Source organism: Lampetra fluviatilis, chromosome 15 (genome assembly GCF_964198595.1).
Source record: "Lampetra fluviatilis chromosome 15, kcLamFluv1.1, whole genome shotgun sequence".
Taxonomy (NCBI): Eukaryota; Metazoa; Chordata; class Hyperoartia; order Petromyzontiformes; family Petromyzontidae; genus Lampetra; species Lampetra fluviatilis.
In genome coordinates this window covers 4,110,736-4,130,922 of record NC_136289.1, presented here as the reverse complement: position 1 = coordinate 4,130,922, position 20,187 = coordinate 4,110,736, and the positions used below count along the sequence as shown (strand labels likewise).

At 43.0% G+C, this 20,187-nt stretch overlaps 1 protein-coding gene across 2 annotated transcripts in view; it reads right to left on the bottom strand.

Annotated features, from left to right (window-relative positions):
• RNF14 (ring finger protein 14) overlaps positions 1–19,474 on the bottom strand; it is a 28,838-nt gene extending 9,364 nt beyond the window's left edge. Inside the window, exons 1-5 of one of the 2 annotated variants that reach the window (XM_078862982.1) lie at positions 19,296–19,474; positions 12,047–12,228; positions 8,502–8,644; positions 5,724–6,326; positions 4,511–4,739 (exon numbers count right to left, since the gene is read on the bottom strand). In XM_078862982.1, coding sequence (XP_078719108.1) covers positions 4,511–4,739; positions 5,724–6,326; positions 8,502–8,644; positions 12,047–12,212 — 1,141 coding nt within the window. In that variant the 5' untranslated portion in view covers positions 12,213–12,228; positions 19,296–19,474. The remainder of the gene's footprint in view (positions 1–4,510; positions 4,740–5,723; positions 6,327–8,501; positions 8,645–12,046; positions 12,229–19,295) is intronic. The other variant, XM_078862983.1, reaches the window with a different exon arrangement.
• Positions 19,475–20,187: the final 713 nt, after the last annotated feature.

Sequence of the window (20,187 nt, the reverse complement as noted above, 5' to 3'; positions counted from 1 at the left end):
AAAATCTTAAAAATGTGATGTCATATGACAAAACATATTTGTGGCAGGACGGTGGGTTTAACTATGTACGTTGCTTTTCGGAGGTGATGTAGATCACACAGCCATGGTTATAAATTAGTAATACAATAATAAAGTGTGTGTATACATCTGCAGCACTTAAGTCAATCTGCTGCTGGATGAGGGCCTGCCCATAGCGTGCGGGTTAGTTTGATCACAGTTCACCGTGCTGGTCAGTATGAGTTGGTGGAGATGAGCATAGACATGGAAGAATAGAAGTGCAGTACAACAAAATATTTTACTGATTTGCCCTCTGTTTCCCACAATATAACGTTGCAATTTTGTTATAGTAATAATATAATTGGTTGTGTGACAACATGTGTAGTGAGTCCAACTGAGTCGCAGACGTTATCTTGGGAGCAACACTATTTATTCTGCAACCGAACACAACATTACACAATCTACACTCGGGTCTCGAATGCCCATCTAATCACGCTATGGCAGAACTAGACACAGTTCGCTATCACGGCCCGGACCACAAGCTGGGTCCCGGACGGTGTGGCTCGAGGCTTCTTCTCCCTGACGTGGATCTTCTTCACAACAGCACATGAAGAACCTCGAGCTCCTCACGGGGCCCCCGTTATATGCCCCTGGGCTTGGGGCTGGCTCCGCCCTTCGCCCCGCCCACCTTCAAGATCTCTCGAGCTCTTTCTCGAAGGTTTCCGAGAGCTCTTTTAGACCAAGTGACCGCCCAGCGGCCCCCGTCCACCGGTGGACCCCCTCCAATATCATCTGGTCAAGTGTCAGCAGGTCAACCAACATTTCATGCCCCAAAGTAACCCTGGCTGGCTGACGCTCCCTCTCGCTCCCTCACCGGGAGCCCGCACTGCACACTGCTCGCGGTGCCTCCGAGCTGACCAGTGCTCACCCAAGCCCCGCTAGGGCTGGTACTACACCCCATGACCGGGCTGCCCATAATGACAACACATCATCCGCCGTGGCTTCGTAAGCCCGGCACCACAGTGACAATCACAGTCACTACACATGTATAGAGAAAACACCACAGTTTGGATGGTTGTGAATTCGTCCCTGTTGGGAATTGATCAGTCCATCATCTGTATCGGATTAAGTATCACTTTGTGCCGCCAAGTCAACAGTGGTCATCCTTTGGAGAAACTGGCCTCCCATCGTGGGAACGTGGAATTTCTACCGCTGGCTCAGAGTCGTCAATGGAACAAATGCCATCGTTGAATAGTATTATTATGTTGGGTTGGTTAGCACCTTGCGCTATGAACCTGCCGACCATCTAACATAAGTGGCAAGTGATATCTGAACAGATCTTGGGTCTCCACCTTTATCAACCCGCCTGGTTAAGGATGATCAAGCAACAATCCACAACCAACAACGCATGGGGAGGCATTCATATAGCAGTGCATGACAAAGGACTGAAAATCTTTCATGAGATCTTGTAGATGTCTACAGGAATCGTATTATATAATCTTTTTCCCACCTTCATTGAATCTTGGAAACACGGGTGCTGGCACAAAGCAGCAAGCACATGTGTAAGCAGCAATATATACCGTGTGTAACCTTCAAGCGTGTTAAAATATTAACACATGACATTTAAGTGCTGTCGAGAACAAATGTTTCAAAACAGCAATATAGCCCATTGCGCAGTACGGCAATATAAAACTCAGCAAATACTTTCAAATATCTTTGTGAGACAGGAATGTGTGTTGGACTCTTTGAAAGAAACTAGTATTTTGTACATATTTGTCACGTTTTATGCACAAGAAATACTTTATTTAGCAGTGTCAGCAAGGAAAATCCCATCTATGTGCCTACTGGTTTCATTCAGGTAAACGAATAAGCACAACTTAAATTCACCCTAATGTAGATACTATGCTGCCTACTTATTTGTTACAACGTACACAAGGCGAACACAGCACCAGCCTGCAAGTGGGCATAAGTCTGCCAGTCGGGGGGCAATGTTGATATTTGTTTTCAACTAATGGGTAAATAATTATTTTTATTTGGACCCCCAGTATACGTGGCCGATATTTTTCCGAACGTCACAGGATCATTAACATCCGCTGTGATGCAAACGGCGCATCATTTATGGTCAATACACCTTAGCGCCCAGGCACTTGAACCACAAACCTTTGGAACAAACAGAAAATGCGTGAACGCTCTGCCATGTCACTGCCCCGCATGGTAAATATTCAACCTTGTGACTCACATGCCTCCTGCGATAACCAATAAAACCTACTCATGTGGCCGACAACATAATGCATGTCACTTCAAAACACCTTGTAAATACAGCCATTTTGAGTACAGGTGTGCAATTGTATACATGGCTAATTGCTTTTCAGTTCAGCGTCGAGCCTGTTAACCATGAACATGCGTCTGAAATTAAATTTAAGAGCTGACATTAATTCATGTTAGGGGGCACTGTTGTGAGTACATTCAACTCACAATCAGACAACCTGCAAGTTAAAAACCCTATATTATAGCAATGAAATGCAACTACATCTCAAGCCACTGCACAAAATAGTGGGACATTTACATCACGCGGGGGTGGAAGGAGCTGAAAAATAAATCTGCGTATATATGAGATATAGGTATTTTTTGTAGAAGAGAATCATGGCCGATAGATAAGAGCAAAGCATTGAGCCTGGACTTGAATAGGAGCAGAAGGTTGGCAGCTTGAATGGCACAAGGTGAAGGAGTTCCAGCACAATGGGGGTAGCAGAGGAGAATAAGCAACCTCACATTTGATCAGATCTGGAACAATGATGGACTGTCAGAGTGGTTGTGCTAATGAGCTGCTACTCTCTGGGTCAGCCTGAGCTGCTCCTCCCTGAGTGCCTGCTGCTCCCTTTCTGTACTGCCTATTTGCAATCATATGAGACAATCAAACCTAACTAGACTGTTGGTGTGTTGGAGTTATCTATGTGCAATGTCTCTCATTAACTCCCCTCTCGACACCTTCTGTTAAATGCCACCCTTCTTACACACCCTCCCTCCCATTCTGCACATCCACTACATCATCCCACCCCTTTCCCCCACCCTACCCAAAAGTGTCCCTCTGCATGGAGTGTCAAGTCCCTTATTTTTCCCTCTTCCACTTTCCTCTCATTATTGTCTTTCCTTAGAACCTCTCCTACCTGCCACCCATCATTAAAAAGCTATCCTTTACCCCTCTCAAATAATCTGCTCTGTAAATGTCTGGTTATGTTGCTAATACTGGGTGGAATCGAGGTTAAATCCCATCTCAATTCTGAATTATTCTGTATATGTCATATCTTAATTCTGGTGAATTTGCAAACAGAACAGGCTTCTGGATTGTCCACGTAAACATAAGAGGGTAATTGTGCAAATTTGACCAATTTAAACGACAATTTCATCACCTTTGTCCAGATATCACTCCTCATTTGTAATAAACACGATATAAATGAGTAACTATACTCTATTTCATCTAGATAGCAGTCCAAGAGGTGGTGGCATAGCTATTTACACCCACAATAAAACACCATCCTCTCAAACCCATTCTGTTACGAATAAAAGGTTATGTACAAGTAGTCATCATAAATGCCACTTTAGCTGGCAACCAAATCCTTCCTTTAATGTGTGGCTATAGACCACCAGAGCTGGCTAATCCAGCTACCGCCATTGCAGAGTTTAGAAAGATTAGAGTCACTCACCAGGAAAGAATGAGTAATTATTAGAGATTTAAAATGGAATTGGCTCAACCCACCAGATGAGGTTCAAACCTTTGTTAATTGGTTCAACCTCACTCAGCTAATCGACTCAGCAACGAGCTCAAAAGTAGATAAAATGAGGAACGAACCTCTATTGGATGTACTGTTGACTTATGCTATGTAAAATTCTCTCAAGTCGTCATACTTGGAAATCATCATAGCACCATTCCATAAGGCACTCGAAAAAACAGTTGACATCCAAATGGCCATCTACAAGCCTTCAGCCAAAATGTTCTGCATGCAATCTAGAAAATGTATCTGTCCCATCTAAAGCCTCACCACGTTTATGTAGTAATGGTAATCTACCCCAAGCTTTTAATTACCATACCATCACAGTGCTGACATGCTAAGCCAACTCGCCTCACTCAAGACAATCGATACACCTCCTGTCCATCTTATATAACTTATCGCTCAAGGAAACTTCAGTACACCAGGAATGGAGAACTCCTTCCGTTTGTCCTCTTCTAAAAGGTGGCTCTACAAGACGACCACAAAAATTACAGGCCAATATCAACACTAGTTGCAGGCCTGCAAGAGCCACCCCAACACTCTTGAGCAGACACTTTGACCTTGAGTTGAGTCTACAATAATCTGCAATCTAAAAAATATTTTTGTTCGACAATTTTTTGTTCTCAAGTGCAAGGTACCCTTAAAAACCATATAGCATTTGCTGACATTCATAACAGACCGAATGACCTGGGTACACCCACTCAAATGACGGATGACATGCAAAAGAAACAATGTGTACACACCTGATTTAATGATGCAGGCCGAGATGCCGTGGTAGGCGTGCCTGCACACATTGCAGAAGGCAAATTTACACTGGGGGCAATGGCCCATGGTTTTGTTAGGCTCCAGCAGCACAGGGGTCTGGCAGCTCATGCGCGGGCAGTACACCACGTCAGCCATGAGGTCGAGGCTGGACTGGAGCAGCAGGCGGTCGTAGCGAGAGAACAGCTCCTCTCCCACCAGCTCTCTCACCTGTGCAATGAACACAACACACCACTTAGGAATTTTGCCAGAACGGCTTTGCAACATCCGAGTGCTCAACTCACACTTTCAAAAAGGTTGCCATTTAAAGTTTCAGTCAAGGTTTGACGAAGTCCATTATACTTCTCGGGTCAATAAAATTGGGACCACAATGTGGAATTCAACAGTGAATCCCATATACATAGTTATCCGTTGCCATATGAAAACATAAATTCCACCACTGGCTCAGGAGGATATTAGTGGAGATGGAGACCAGGATTTGAAACCGTAACATTCTGCAGTGTCTCTTGATTTATGGAGCACAATAAATATCCACAAACTTAAATGGAAGCCTGTGTGTTTTTTAACAATAAATGCAATATCCAAGTATGGTCGTTGAAACAATGGAAATATTTCTCAAATCCCTTCCACCTCTGTCCACCAAGCAGTATAAATGGGTACATTAAAGTTGCATTCCTCGTTTAACATGGTAGATGCGTTCTTGAAATGTGGCGTTAAGCGCAAAAAAACGTGCGAAGCAAAAAGAATGCCCCCATGAAAATGTGACAATAAAATTTGGCGAGATACAATGTACTATGCGCACGCTATAGTGGAATAACTGAGGGTACGCCTCCGCGTGACCGTATCATTCCACGAACTGTATCGTACCGCTCAGTCGCCCAGCTCAAAAAATTAGTCAGAAACCTCGCTTTAAGGGTGCGCGTTCCAAATTATAATAGACGCATTCCGCGCTGTGCAAAAAGCGTTCCCGAATGGAAGAATTGCGTTATAGCAAAAACACATCAATAAATCGACATTTGGTGTGGCAGGGTTTAAGTGCGGGCACTCCCACATTTTCAAAGACGTCGGACCACTGTGGAAGAGGCCAAATACCCTCTAGTGGGGTTCTCTAGAGCTCCCTCTAATCGAGGCTTGAGCAAGCAATTTTAAAGGGGCAAATACCACATTTAAATGAAGTTCCATCCCATTACTTGCCTGAGATGGGGTAGCAGCTGTCTGGCACTTGGGCTCTGGGCAGGTGAGGCTGTGCACATTGCCCTCCTGTATCTGCAGCTGGAAGTAGGCACTCAGGCAGTCGCGGCAGTACACGTGCTCGCAGCCGCTCAGGTTCACGCATGACGAGCCCAGCTTTTCGCACAGGCAGATGTGACAGTTGAACACGCGGGCGGAGAACACTTTCTGCCTCTGCGCCTGGTCGTAGTCCAGCAGCTCACCATACAGTGAGGACCAGGACTCGCAGGTCTGGATGGCCCGTGGGTCCAGCGGTCTCACGTCGCCGGGAACCCGTTTGTGCTGCTTCGCCTCACCGTGCGCTGCTGGAGGCTGCGATAGACCCGCTCGCCCACCGTCGACTGCTGCGGTTTTGACGAGGTCCTCGGGCTCCGCTTCTGCCCTGACCGTCTTGCCATGATCACGCTTGCGTGTCGTTCCACTGGCGATGGACTTGACTTCCAGGGGTGGAGCAATTCTGAGAAAATCCAATGTGTCTTCCTTCAAGAACTGCGACCAAGTATACAAGATTTCCATGCCTCTGTTTTCCTGCCATAGCTCATCCATTGTGTGGCAAAGCCATGATAACTGTACAAGGAAACAAGCAAACATGTGGCGATAACTACTTAATTCATAGAAAGAGCAGCCAATGAAATGGAAATGTTAAATATAATATTACGAAGTGAAACATATAATTACAGTTATATTTACTACCCTTCTAAAATAAATATACTGTAATGGAACATCAACTGGTTGAAATTAAGGATGATCACAAACACATGAAATAATGAATGCCATTGTATTCTTATTACCAAAAATATGAAAAAGTACTGCAAACCCATGATCTATCACAAATTTTCACGCGAGTTATTCTAATAAGCACATTACATTGAAGTAGGGTCTAGAAATACGACTAAATTAGGACCATTTGACTTTTTGGTTTGTTTTTACAAGTAAAAAGTTAAAATGTTTGTCAGGGACTCAGTCCACCATCTGTGTGAGGTTGATTAAATGACAATAACTCTGTGGGAAGTGAATAGTGGTTTTGAGAGTTTAATCAGAGGCCCAGGGATCGCAATGGAGATGAGCACCACCAAAAAACAAAGGCATTGAGCATTTTGACCGTTTATCAATATATTTTCACTGTCCCCTCTAGATACACAACAAAGTATTTATGTGTGCTCACCACATCCACAACAACATGAATCAACATTTCCCACAATTGATTTATTTGCAATATCAGTGTTTGTTATAATAAGAAAATCTTGACTACCAAATTTTTTATTTTATTTTACAAACGAACCAAACAAACAAAAGCTGTGATGACATTTGCATTGCCATAGTTACTGCTGACATAAGACATTCAAACTTGAAAATCTTGGAGGTGGCCGGGTTGCCCAGGGGGGCTAATACCATGCCAGAGCGCAGGGCTCACACTGCTGAGATTGAACTAGGTACTCACGTATAGGATATCAACCTAACTTGGCATTATCCAGTTATTAACAATGATCTTTGCATGGCATATAACAAGATGTGTGTAGAATAAAATGCTTAATAAATTGACTTCAGAAGTATTTATTTATTGTCATTGTTCAATCTGACACAAGTTGATCCTCTGCTCTCTGCAATAGTCACGCATTGAAATGTTGTCATGAAAATTAGATGACACCAATAATAATTATACTAATTAAAATAACTTTCATCCCTTTTCTTGGTTCTTTCGGTAAAGTAACATAGAAGGGAAGTAATAAAATAATAAAACATAATAAAATAATTCTCATGACGTTTCGGCCACAACGCAAGCAGCCGTCCTCAGGTGAAAACCAGGTCTGTCGAGGCGACAGGGTCTGAATGAAACAGCACACGTGCTTGGAGCATATATATAAGCTGTGTTGGAAAGGGGGGAAAGGGCGCCTTGACAAAATAATTTGCATATCAAGATGAATTTAGCATATTTATGGGAAATGCAGGTATGTGATTAGTACTACTTACGCCCGTGCATTATGCAAGATTAGCAGCATCAAAGGGAGGGCATTGAGCATTACACATAATGCACGGGCATAAGTAGTACTAATCACATACCTGCATTTCCCATAAATATGCTAATTTCCTCTTGATATGCAAATTATTTTGTCAAGGCGCCCTTTTCCCCCCTTCCAACCCAGCTTATATATATGCTCCAAGCACGTGTGCTGTTTCATTCAGACGCTGTCGCCTCGACAGACCTGGTTTTCACCTGAGGACGGCTGCTTGCGTTGTGGCCGAAACGTCGTGAGAATTATTTTATTATGTTTTATTTTTATTATTTTATTACTTCCCTTCTACGTGACTTTACCGAAAGAACCAAGAAGATGAATCCCTGCAGTCACGAAAGCTTTAAATCGAAATTTCATCCCTTTGTCAATCCAGTGTATGGATGAAGGCATCTCCATGCCATATTATTCATGGGGGTTGTTTAACCATACTTCACCCCTCTAGTCTTTGTGGATTGCAGATGGGATGCACAGGACCAGTTCAGACACATTTGCCACCTATGTTAGCTTTGGCCAGGAATCAAACTGAGGTCGACAGCACAGCATATTGACCATTACACAACTACTCCCTCCCATGACAGCAATCATCATCAACAGCAGCCATGCTCTATCCACTGCTGGATAATGGCTTCCCCAAATCATCGGTATTCCTCACGGTCTCACCAACTGAATAACTAAATTACAAATGGGAAGGCTAAACGATATACGTGTAAATCCTCGAACATCTGACCTGCTCACGCGACAGCCATTTGCAGGATATTGTGAACTGTGGAGGAGATGTTGAAGGGTAGTCGGAAGGCAGCTCAAAATTCATCACCAGTGGAGGAAGATGCTGCACCACAACGCATTCACCCGGCCCAGTACCTCCGCTGCCTGCACAACGCCGTCATTGTGGTTTCATCATGGACAGCCACATGTGTACATTGCATTCCATTAGGGCATGTGCCCATCAACTTTGTTCACAATAAACACTAGCTTTAACATCGTATAGTGGTAACTTCTATTACATTCGCTGTCATAGCTATTTGTACAATAACCTACAAGCTAGATTTAAAACTAATTTCTTTTTAACTGCTTTTTGTATTTAGTTTGTTGTCCTTCCTCCGCACCTCCGATTAGCACGGTTGGCTATGTACGGTGCGAAAGAAGCTCAACATACATATGTCCAAACAATTATGAGGATGTTTAAATATTATACTCTGAAAGCAAAATCATCATTCCAAAGAAAAATGGATAACTGTTGTCGTAAAATGGTGGTTATCAAGTGTATTAGGAAAACCTCTCCGGTATATTTCAGATGTTATTCAAACCAATATGTGATTTAACACTCTTGTGTCCAAATTGTCAATGTCTTCCTTTCATCTCAGTCGATGCAGTAAAAAGGTATATACTTTTTTTTCCAATCTTAACAATGAGTACAATAACTGGAGTAATAATCATAAAACATGAAAGAAAACATAAAATAATACATGTTCCATTTGTAGAGTCCAATGCAGAGCAGGCAAAATATACCTGACTGTGTGCACAACCCTATAAACACTTCATGGAGATATGGGTTGTTGCACTTGAAAGATACAAAACTTTTAAGAACCAAAAATGTGGACACATTTTAAATGAAATAACCAATTAGGAGACTAATAGTCAATAAAAAGTAAAATGTATGAATCTGGGACAAGGGACTATTATGCAATCTCTATAAATGGCTTTGAGTTTGCAGTGGAAATTATATATTCCAAATACAGTGCTCAGACTTCCAAGTACGACTTTAGGCTTCCTACAAAGTGGTAATTATTATATTTAGCCAGGCAGAATGATGCACTCCATCAACTTTCGCTGATACTTGGACTCACAACCAGCCAAAATAAATGTACTCATATTATATTACATATGCATAACCCATATACTAAATTGACAAATATATTACAGTATAAATTAATGTGCTTTTTTTTGCTCAGCAAATACAAATGGTCACTAAAGCACGTGATAAACATCATTTTGAGTGACCAATCAAAAAAACACAAATGCCAATCAGCAAAATTGTGCAAGATGCCAAAATTACCTCAGGAATGAAACCACGTGCTATAACTACGATGAAATCATTAACAGTTACTGGTCTCCAAATCACTTTTTAACATTTATTATGGTGAGCATTCATACTATTTTAAAAAACAAAACAAAATCCCTCGTAAAATTGTTATCATGGTCCCCGAGTGCAGGCCACACATTTTCAAGCACTGAGTAAACCAACACTGTTCAAGCTGTCATAGAGAAGAGTTAAAACATTTATTGGGTTGCGCAAGGTTATCAGAACTTGCGAAAGAGATGATTGGGAGGGAATTACGATACACAATGTTGAGAAATTCAAGGGAATGAGCAGAAATAGAACTGTGTTGACATGCAGACTGTTGGTTGAACAAAGTGTGGATGAGATGAAATGGGTATGCGTGTAGTATTTGATTTGTTTCTCCAAAATATTACATAATGTAATAATATCCCTATCACTACCATGCATTGTTTCCACCCGGTGTAAAGTGCACAACTCACAGGCTGAAGGTTTTCACAGGATGACTCAATGTATCATTCCTTCAGGGTTAAATGAATATGGACTATATTCTTGGTTATTTCGGTAAAGTCACGTAGAAGGGAAATCTAAAAAAATAATAAAAATAAAACAATAAAAATTCTCACGACGTTTCGATTGCAACACAAAGAATCATCATCAGGTGTGAAAACTACAGCAAGATTTTTTTTAGCTGAAGTGGAATTTCCTTGCTGTAGTTTTCACACCTGATAATGATTGCTTGTGTTGCAATCGAAACGTCGTGATAATTTGTATTGTTTTATTTTGTATTATTTCCCTTCTACGTGACTTTACCGAAAAAAACAAGAATATGAATTCCTGCAGTCACGAAAGCTTTAAATCGGAATAAGGACAACTTTGAGGTGAATCAAAAGTGATTGTCCAAAAGAGGAACTGTCATCCACTGTACCCTCCAAACTTCTAAGAGGAATAAACAAACTGTGGAGTCATTGGCAAGCGGGCTATGAAGTCCATTTGCCCACCAAATATGGCCTTTTTTGCAAGCTTGGGTGACCCCATTGGGTTAAAAACCTGTATCTCAGGATTTCTGGCTCAATGCTGTGACATAGTTATTATCATCACACCTAGCCATCCATCCACCTCTGAAAGAACAGAACAATTTACCTGTCATAATATGTTGTGCTCTATCAAGTCATTCAGTGTCCTAAAGTTCATAGCAATTATTTTCTGCAAAAATGTTCACATGCTCAGTGCTGAAAGTAGGACCTATGTGTGAACAAAAGATAATCCTAGGTCCAAAAAGGTGCATATGCCCCCTCCCACCCCACTTTTTGTACAATTGTAGTCGCATTTGTATGTTAACATATGTAAATTGTATGATATAATCAATTATGAGTTGCCTATCCTTAATGGGAGCTGTATCAAGGCAAGTCAAATTGTCTTCCTGCTCAAATGAGGAAGTAAGTGACGCAATGGACATTTTCACTTACGGCTGTGACCCAGCAGTGGAAATTCTTACATTTCCATAGCAACCAAAAATCAGAACTTATTTTACAGGCTCTGGAGGAGTGATCGTACGAGTCGACCTACAACTCAGATTTCGACTTCCAATGTTCAGATTATGGGTCAAGCACTCTGAGGTCTGGCACCTGACCGTATAATTCAAAGTCAAAATTTCATTTGTCAACAAAATAAATAAACAGGCAATATGTCTCTGTCACATATCAGTCAATGCAAGTACTTGTCACACATCTTATCAGCCACACAGCCTTCTGGGAATGTATCATTTCAGCAGCATTGTTTCAACAATGCAAACTCTGACCTGGGTTTAGCATTGTAAACTAAACTATACATTTTTACCAGGTAAGACCCCACTGAGCTATGTAGCTTTTTTTTGGAAGCAACCTCGCCACAAATGATAGCTCAACTAGATTGCTTATTCACATGGAAATTTATATCAGCCAAATATTCGAAACGCATGTTTTTAAATGTGCAGGGGAAAACCGGAGGACCCGGAGAAAAATCCACACGACCATGGGGAGAAGATACAAACTCCAAGTATACAGGCGTCAGGGTCAGGATAGAACCCATGACCTTCTGTATACCAGGTGAGGTAGTTAACATCTCACCACCACAGCACATTCAGTGTCTAATCGGCGATCAGGCTGCCTTGAACAAATGCTGATGAACTGCTAGATGTTGATAAGCAAAGACGTGTAATGAATCAAGATCACCTGTCTTGATGTGTGCGCCTCGCACAGTGAAGCCTGCAGGTAGATCCAAGAAGATCCGCAGCTCTCCTCCCAAAGCAGTCTCAGCCCGAAGAAATACATCCTCCCCATATATACTACTCAGCGCCAGCAGCTCATTCTCCTGGGATTCGAAATCTTCCGACGCCATTTATGCCTGCAATTTCCTGACAAAACCAAGCAAAAATATATACAGGCGGTCCTGGACTTAACAATGTTCGACTTACGTAATCCGAGTCGGTTCGGCTTACGTCAATACGTCAATCCGCACTTACGGCAGGTCGCCAAATGCCACCCGTGTTGTTATTTACAGTGGTGGGACCCGCACATACGGCATGACATCGACTGAGGCGCCGGTTGTGGAAAAACAAACATACAGTACGTCGCCCAGTCAGCCTGCCTCCCGATGCAATGCTCCAGTGCTAAATCTCTGCATTTTTAGTGATTTTTATGCATTTTGATTAATTTCATTCTTGAAATTGGCTTATTAGTAACTAGCTTTACTACCCGGCTTCGCCCGGGACTTGGATTCACGACGCCCGGCCGCTTTTGTCTCCCCCCAGTGGCGATGTTCACACACCACACCAGTTACTCGTTTGAGGCCGAGTCGACCGAGGGGAGGCCCAGGACCGGTTCAAATAATCGTCACCGGTGGTGGCCGTGAGCGGGAATCGAACTCGGGTCGCCAGGTTCATAGCGCAGCGTGCTAACCACTACACTACCGCTCCCCCAACACACACGCGCGCGTCCATAGGTACACATACACGCGCTTTCTGCAGACACACGCAACTTTCAGGGTGCGTACGGCAGTAAACGACTCAAATAATAAACAAATGCTGTGCGAAGAACGCCTTAGACCTGCAACACATTTGTATGGCACTTTACTCGCGGAGGGGTTGGGAGATGCGTGACATCAGCAGGCACACTGCATAACGCTTCCGCATGCGGGTGACATCACAGATGTGACGTCACAGCTCACTTCCCGTGCAAAATATATCAATTATTGCCCACCCCCCCTCTCCAAAAATAAAATACACAAAAATCTATTATTATAATTTTTGCATGGTGTACAGTCTGGAAACTACCCACATGCAAAATTTCAAGTTTGTTGCATGTCGGGAAGTATGCTAAACATTTCGAACAGACACACATATTCACAAATTTCCCTTTTATATATATAGATAAATCGGCATTTTGCGACCCCCACTGCCACTGTGTAGCATAGTATTACGTGCCAGGGACTCTATGAGATGATAGGACAATAGTCCGAGTCCATAATTGGCAATAAGTAATGGCAAAGCAGTTATAAGTGACTCAGAATTGTGCGCAGTTGCGTATACAGTACACAACTTGATTTGGCGCTTTCGTGCCTGCAGGAAGATGATGATTGCAGGAAGATGATGATTGCTTGTGTTGCAATCGAAACGTCGTATGCTATTATTTAATTTATTATTTTCTCTTTCTACGTGACTTTACCAAAAGAACCAGAGTACACGACTTCCCTGAAGGCATACCTTCAGCGAGCGCGATGCCGATCACACACGGTTCGAATTTGACTCTCGATCGATGGCTGTGCCATCGCCGCACACGCGTCGAATAAAAAGCAAGGGACAAGTCCTTACTTACTAACAACTCCTATAATTTTTCATTGCTGGAGGAGGGGTTGACCCCCCCTGAAAATCCTGGCTCCGCCATTGTACATACACATACATACATGACCTCTCGATTGACTGTGGTGTATCCATTTATACTACTGGGTTATTGACAGAGGTGGATGGATATTGGAAGGTGTTTTAATGGCCCACCAGGAGATCGAACCAGTGAACTGAGGATTGCAAGTCCAGTATGCGAACCATTACACCGCGCGAGCATACAAACGGTAGAACATTTCAACTCCACCACGTGTCAGGCTGATGATTTTAAATAATGTTGCTGCAGGTGACACGAACCCATTCATTACAAAATAGGAATGGAAAAAAAACCCCATGTGATTCTTACACACAAGATTTAATGTATGCATAACAATGAACAGTAATCAATGCAATGGTATATCCCTAATACTGTATAATAACAATGAAGACTTACGTCCTGAACCACTTTTATGCCAAATAACAGTTTATACATATTATAAATAAACATGCTTTCAAGGCTATGAATGTTGATACAGGAGAAAGTTAGTTTTCCAGAGTAACCTATCAGTTATCCATCTTTACAAACTACTGCACTTTCATGCAACGTGTCAGGCTGGTGTTCAGTCACAAGTGGGCAACTAGAATCAGAATATTTATTTAAACTTGAGAAACCCGATGAGCGATAAATATTTTATTTTTTACAGATGTCCAGTAGGGGCACGGGGTAAGAACGTTACAACAAGAATACAACAACACAACATGAGTGCAAAGAACAAGAAACGTAAACAAATCTCCCACACACATACAAATAAAACTAAACCATCCCCATCCTACCAGACAAAACCCACGTAACTCCCTGTTTGTACATTAATAACACACACTGCACATCATTCATATCTTTGTATTCATCATCATCAGTGATGATCAATTCAAAATTGGGTGAAAATATCTCTAAGTCGTCACCATCTGTCGTGATCTTATGACGCAATAGTCCACCCAGCACCCACACACGAGCTGATATCATCACTTCATCTACGCGGTTGACAGCCTCTCGGATACATTGCATCCCCTGACTGGCACTCAAATCTGAAATGCTCAATAAACACTGCCCACTTGTCACCACCTGTTTTACAGGGGTATGTGCACATAAAATATAAATATCCCATTACTGACAGATGAATTGCAAAGGGAAAATATTAAACATGAACGATGTGCCCGAGGCCTTGGGAACACATTTACATAATATGCATTGTTTTGACATTTGGCAGGTCATAGCTGATACGGAATTGAATAGTTATAAAGTTAACATTTCAGAATATAGGTTTTGTAAGTGAAGTGAAGTCATTTCAAAGCTTTGAGGGCAAACGACAAACTAATTTGAAACACTACAGTAGAAAAGGTCTGAACAATGGGTAGCAAAAAAAGGCATTGGAGGCTTTGACAGGTTGGGATATACCAAAAGCTAATTTTCCTTTTAAGTTTATGGCAATTGTGAGTATGGCTCCGTTTTTTTTTACAAACAACGGGATGTACTGTACTTCAAGTACTGCCATTATGAGTCTAATTTATTTAATGGCCCATGCCCAAACAAGGCAGCTCCATCCCAGCTGTGGAAACGCCACAAAGTGCCATTAATTGTATCGATCTTGGCAGGCTAATTGGCCGAGTCGACCCTTATCCATGGTTTGAACTCAAAAGCTTACTTCCAAAAAGTGTTTATCCCGATTGCACATATGCACACATTTACATGCGTTGTAAGTTAGTTTATATAGACATGTGCTGTTTGTTATAGTGTATGCATGCTATAGTGTGCGCATACATGCACACACATACATGTGTTGTATGTTATTTTGCATGACATGTTACATTTAAGACTTTGCTGACAACTACTGTAATACAGTAGTTAGGGCAATATATTACATTATTGTATCGTGTATAAGTCTCTCACGACATCTTGTGGCACAATGCGGCATTACATTTTATCTCCACAATTTTCCAAATGTTATGGGATCACCAACTTGTGATGTAATGCTGGTTGGTTGGTGATACTTCTTATAAGGGGCGTTGTAGCTTTCTCCCATATCACACATTGCAAACAATCTTCGGATTATTTCAAGGCAAAGTTAATCTATGCTGATTTTCTGCATATAACTTCGTTGTGATGTTACAATTGTGACACAACAGCCCTTGTAAATATTGGCAGTGTTATATTTCCTTTTGTTTTGCAACAGAATACCATTATTTTACTGATCCGCTGAAGTCATGCACAGCACGAGGCCCTGAGCCCAGTCCTCCTCTCTTGTCGTAATCCCAAAACTAAAGTGCCCCATCAGAACCTAGCAGGGATCTTGGCGAACAAATGAACCTGCTCAGCCAATGAATAAAAAACAGAGGCATTGCAGAGACATGTTAAAGATGCAGCCCGTGTCGTTGCTTGCCCCACGTCACTGCTGTCAGAACAGCCACGAGAGGGAGGTCAAGAGCGCCCCAGGAAGCGATAGGGGAGGCCCTCAGTTGAACATACAGGCTGGCAAATCGCCCGATGAAACTGGTTGTAAACACCAGCGAAACGTCGTACTCTTGAATTGTAAATGTTGTTGGTTTACTCTCCAATACATAACCGGTGTGCTGAAGTAGTAACTAATTGGCACATTTTGTTTACGTGACAAATCTTACTAATTGGCTGTGTCGGGTGGTGGTGGGTTAATGACACATTTATATTTACGCGATCTAATCCAAAAAAAACATTATTATGAATAGGGGAGACCCTGTAGAAGGTATTTGGCCTACTCTTCCACACGTTTTTGACCTACTCTTCTAAGAAATTCAAAAGCTATTTTGAAACAAAGGTGCATGCTGTGAACTCACATTCAGATATTTTTTTCCACCAGTGTTGCAATGGCATGGCCAACAGGGCAAACAGAGCCAAACGTTTGGTGTTAGCAACAATACAAAAGCAAACTTGCACAATTTAACTTTGCTTAATGTTCTCAGCCTTCATGTTTTTTCCCCCCTAGTTGACGGAGATTGTCATCTACAGGTGGTGATGTTAGCTTGTGATGACACTTGTTGAAAGCTGATGACTTTAAAAAGTGGGAAATAACCCACAATCTATCGTTCGCGTGCGTTCAGTGTTAACTAAACAAGGGGCAGACCTGGGGAGTCCCTTACTCAATGCCAACCTACATCAGAATCTTTATCCTGGAGAAATCCGATGGGCTATGAAACGCTTTATCACAGATGTCCAGCAGGGGCGGGTCAGAAAGTTGCAACAATATAAAACACGATAGGAGTGCAAAAGGTAAGTAAATCACTAAACATAAATAAACTATATTCTTTGGGTCTTTCGGTAAAGTCACGTAGATGGGTTCAAATTAATAAAAATAAACAAAAAACTACGACGTTTCGAATCACAACACAAGCGATCCTGATGACGATCGCTTGTTGTGATCGAAATGTCGTTTTTTGTTTATTTTATTTTCATAAATTTGAACCTATCTACGTGACTTTATCAAAAGACCCAAATAATATGAATTCCTGCAGTCACGACAACTTTAAGTCAAGAGATAAATAACAGGACCCTGCGGGGTGGGCTGGTAGGAATAATACTTAGTACCGGTACAGGGATATCGACCGGGTATAGAGGAGTTAAAGAAAAAATTACTGTATTCTAGTGTAACGTTAATTAAAAGTGTTTGTTTTGACAAGAAACGCTGTGAGATTTAAAGACCCCCCAACACCACCCTCAACACCACCCCTCCCACCAGCCCTCACCACCCCCCCACCACCACCCAACCCCACCACCACCACCCCCACCACCACCTTCTGCACTAGGCCTCGCGAAGCCTGCCGCACTAGGCCTCGCGAAGCCTGCCACACTAGGCCTCGCGAAGCCTTCTGCACTAGGCCTCGCGAAGCCTCTGCAGTAGGCCTCGCGAAGCCTTCCCTGCAGTAGGCCTCGCGAAGCCTTCTCTGCAGTAGGCCTCGCGATGCCTTCTCTGCAGTAGGCCTCGCGAAGCCTGCCGCACTAGGCCTCGCGAAGCCTGCCGCACTAGGCCTCGCGAAGCCTTCTCTGCAGTAGGCCTCGCGAAGCCTTCCCTGCAGTAGGCCTCGTGAAGCCTTCTCTGCAGTAGGCCTCGCGAAGCCTTCTCTGCAGTAGGCCTCGCGAAGCCTTCTCTGCAGTAGGCCTCGCGAAGCCTTCTCTGCAGTAGGCCTCGCGATGCCTTCTCTGCAGTAGGCCTCGCGAAGCCTGCCGCACTAGGCCTCGCGAAGCCTTCTCTGCAGTAGACCTAGCGAAGCCTTCTGCACTAGGCCTCGCGAAGCCTTCTCTGCAGTAGGCCTCGCGAAGCCTTCCCTGCAGTAGGCCTCGCGAAGCCTTCTCTGCAGTAGGCCTCGCGATGCCTTTTCCGCAGTAGGCCTCGCAAAGCCTGCCGCACTAGGCCTCGCGCTGTGCTTTTCGTGCACAAATAAGGCGATTAAATGTATCTCGTCTCTGTGTTAATAAATGTTTCTTGTCTCCGTGTTAAAAAAACGTGCTGCGTTTCAGTAAAGTAATTTTTTTTAAAAAACGTGCTGCGTTTCAGTAAAGTAAATTTGAAGCGAAGTTTAAAGTTTCGCCGTGAGGCGCCGGAAGCGACGGCCATCTTGTTTAGTTCACAGATCGCAGGGGGAGCGGGCGGCCATCTTGTCGGACAGGGTCATGCCAAGTGTTTGCAGTAGGGGGCGATGTTGATACACGGACGGACGGACACATTAATCTATTGGTGGTCTGGTCCACTTCGTTCCTACCAGTATAAACTAAACTTGACTATTTTTATTTTACTAGGCAAAGCCCACTGAACTATTCGTTGTTTTCCAGCGATCTGGCCACGAATGACAGCTCAACTAAGCGGCTTACTGCGGAAATTTATAGCAGCCAAATACTTTAAAACGCAGGTTTCTAAATGTGGAGGGATAAAAAACCAAAGGAACTGGAGAAAAACCAAGGCGACCACGTGGATAACGCACAAACTCCAAATATCAGGCGTCAGGGTCGGGATCGAACCCATGGTTCCTGCATATCAGGCGAGGTAGTTAACATCTCCTAGCCACCGTGATGATGATGAGAGAGAGACACACAAACTCCAAATATACAGCAGCAGGCGTCAGGGTTGGTGATCGAACCCACGACCTCCTGCATATCAGGCGAGGGAGTTAACATCTCCTATCCACCGTGCTTAGCAACTGCGGAGCCGGGGAATGGGGCGAGGGAGGTTGGGAATCAAGTTTTATAAATCCCCCGCAACTCGTAGCGTTACACTTTGAACTTAATTAGAGCTCTAAAGCGAGTTTCCAGAGTGAACTGTTTCAAGGCCTTGCGTTGTAAAGGTGACCGTGTGGCAGCCCGCAAATTAAAACACGACAAGTTTACATTACCAATTTTTACTTTGAACAACAAACAATGCAAATAGCACTTAAGCGGTCTCGATAGAACGTATGGAGAATGATTTTAGCGGAAAAGGAAGGCAAACTTTATCGGCGGATGCACTGTCATCAAAGTTTAACATCGCGAGGTTGGGTTACAACCACAAATCGGCACCCACACACGTTCGTAGAGCACTTACCCAAACCCACGCGTCTCCTGGCGCTTACTCTTGCCGCCAATCGCTAAGGGATTGCACGCACGTATGCGAAGACGTCTGCTGATCTTTAATCGAGAGAGGGTTGCGGAGAATTCGGCATCACCTTATCGTAGCCCTCAGCGGTAGGCCTCTGCTCTTGAAATTCTACAACAGATGAGACATAGAGTGGGATGGGGTGGCGGGGGGGGGCACGCTCGCCTCCGATTGGTTGACCAGGCGTGACGTCGGCCCGCTTCGAATATTTATTTATTCTCTTAGGTTTTTTCGGTAAAGTCACGTAGGTAAAAATAAATAATAAAAATAATAGAAATAATAATAGAAATTAAATTATAAATGACTGTATCAAGTGATACAGTAAATTTAGCTGTGACGGTCCCACCTGATGACGGAGACTTGTGTTGCATCCGAAACGTCGTGATTTATAGTTTTATTTCTATTATTATTTCTATTATTTTTATTATTTATTTTTACCTACGTGACTTTACCGAAAAAACAAAAAGAAGCAACTCTGATAATGAGGACTAGGCTCTAAAGAAAGCCGTCTCGGGTGTGGACCAATCAACTTCAACTTCAAGGACAGTGCATATTATTATCATTATCAGAGTTGCTTCTTTTTGTTTGCATTTTTGACTACTTGTGTTGTGGTTATTGCAAACATGATGCCTTGTATAAAGGTGTCAGTTTTGTACCAGTTTAAAAGGGTATAAACCTACCACTATATTTTGCCACTGGTAAAAGAGATCTCATAGTGTAAATGCTTACCCCGAGCTCTCAATACTCTGATATTGCACTGTGTTTGAGTTGTACGCCTTCTGGTGTCATCTGGTCCAACACCAATGGGGACTAGGCTCTAAAGAAAGCCGTCTCGGGTGTG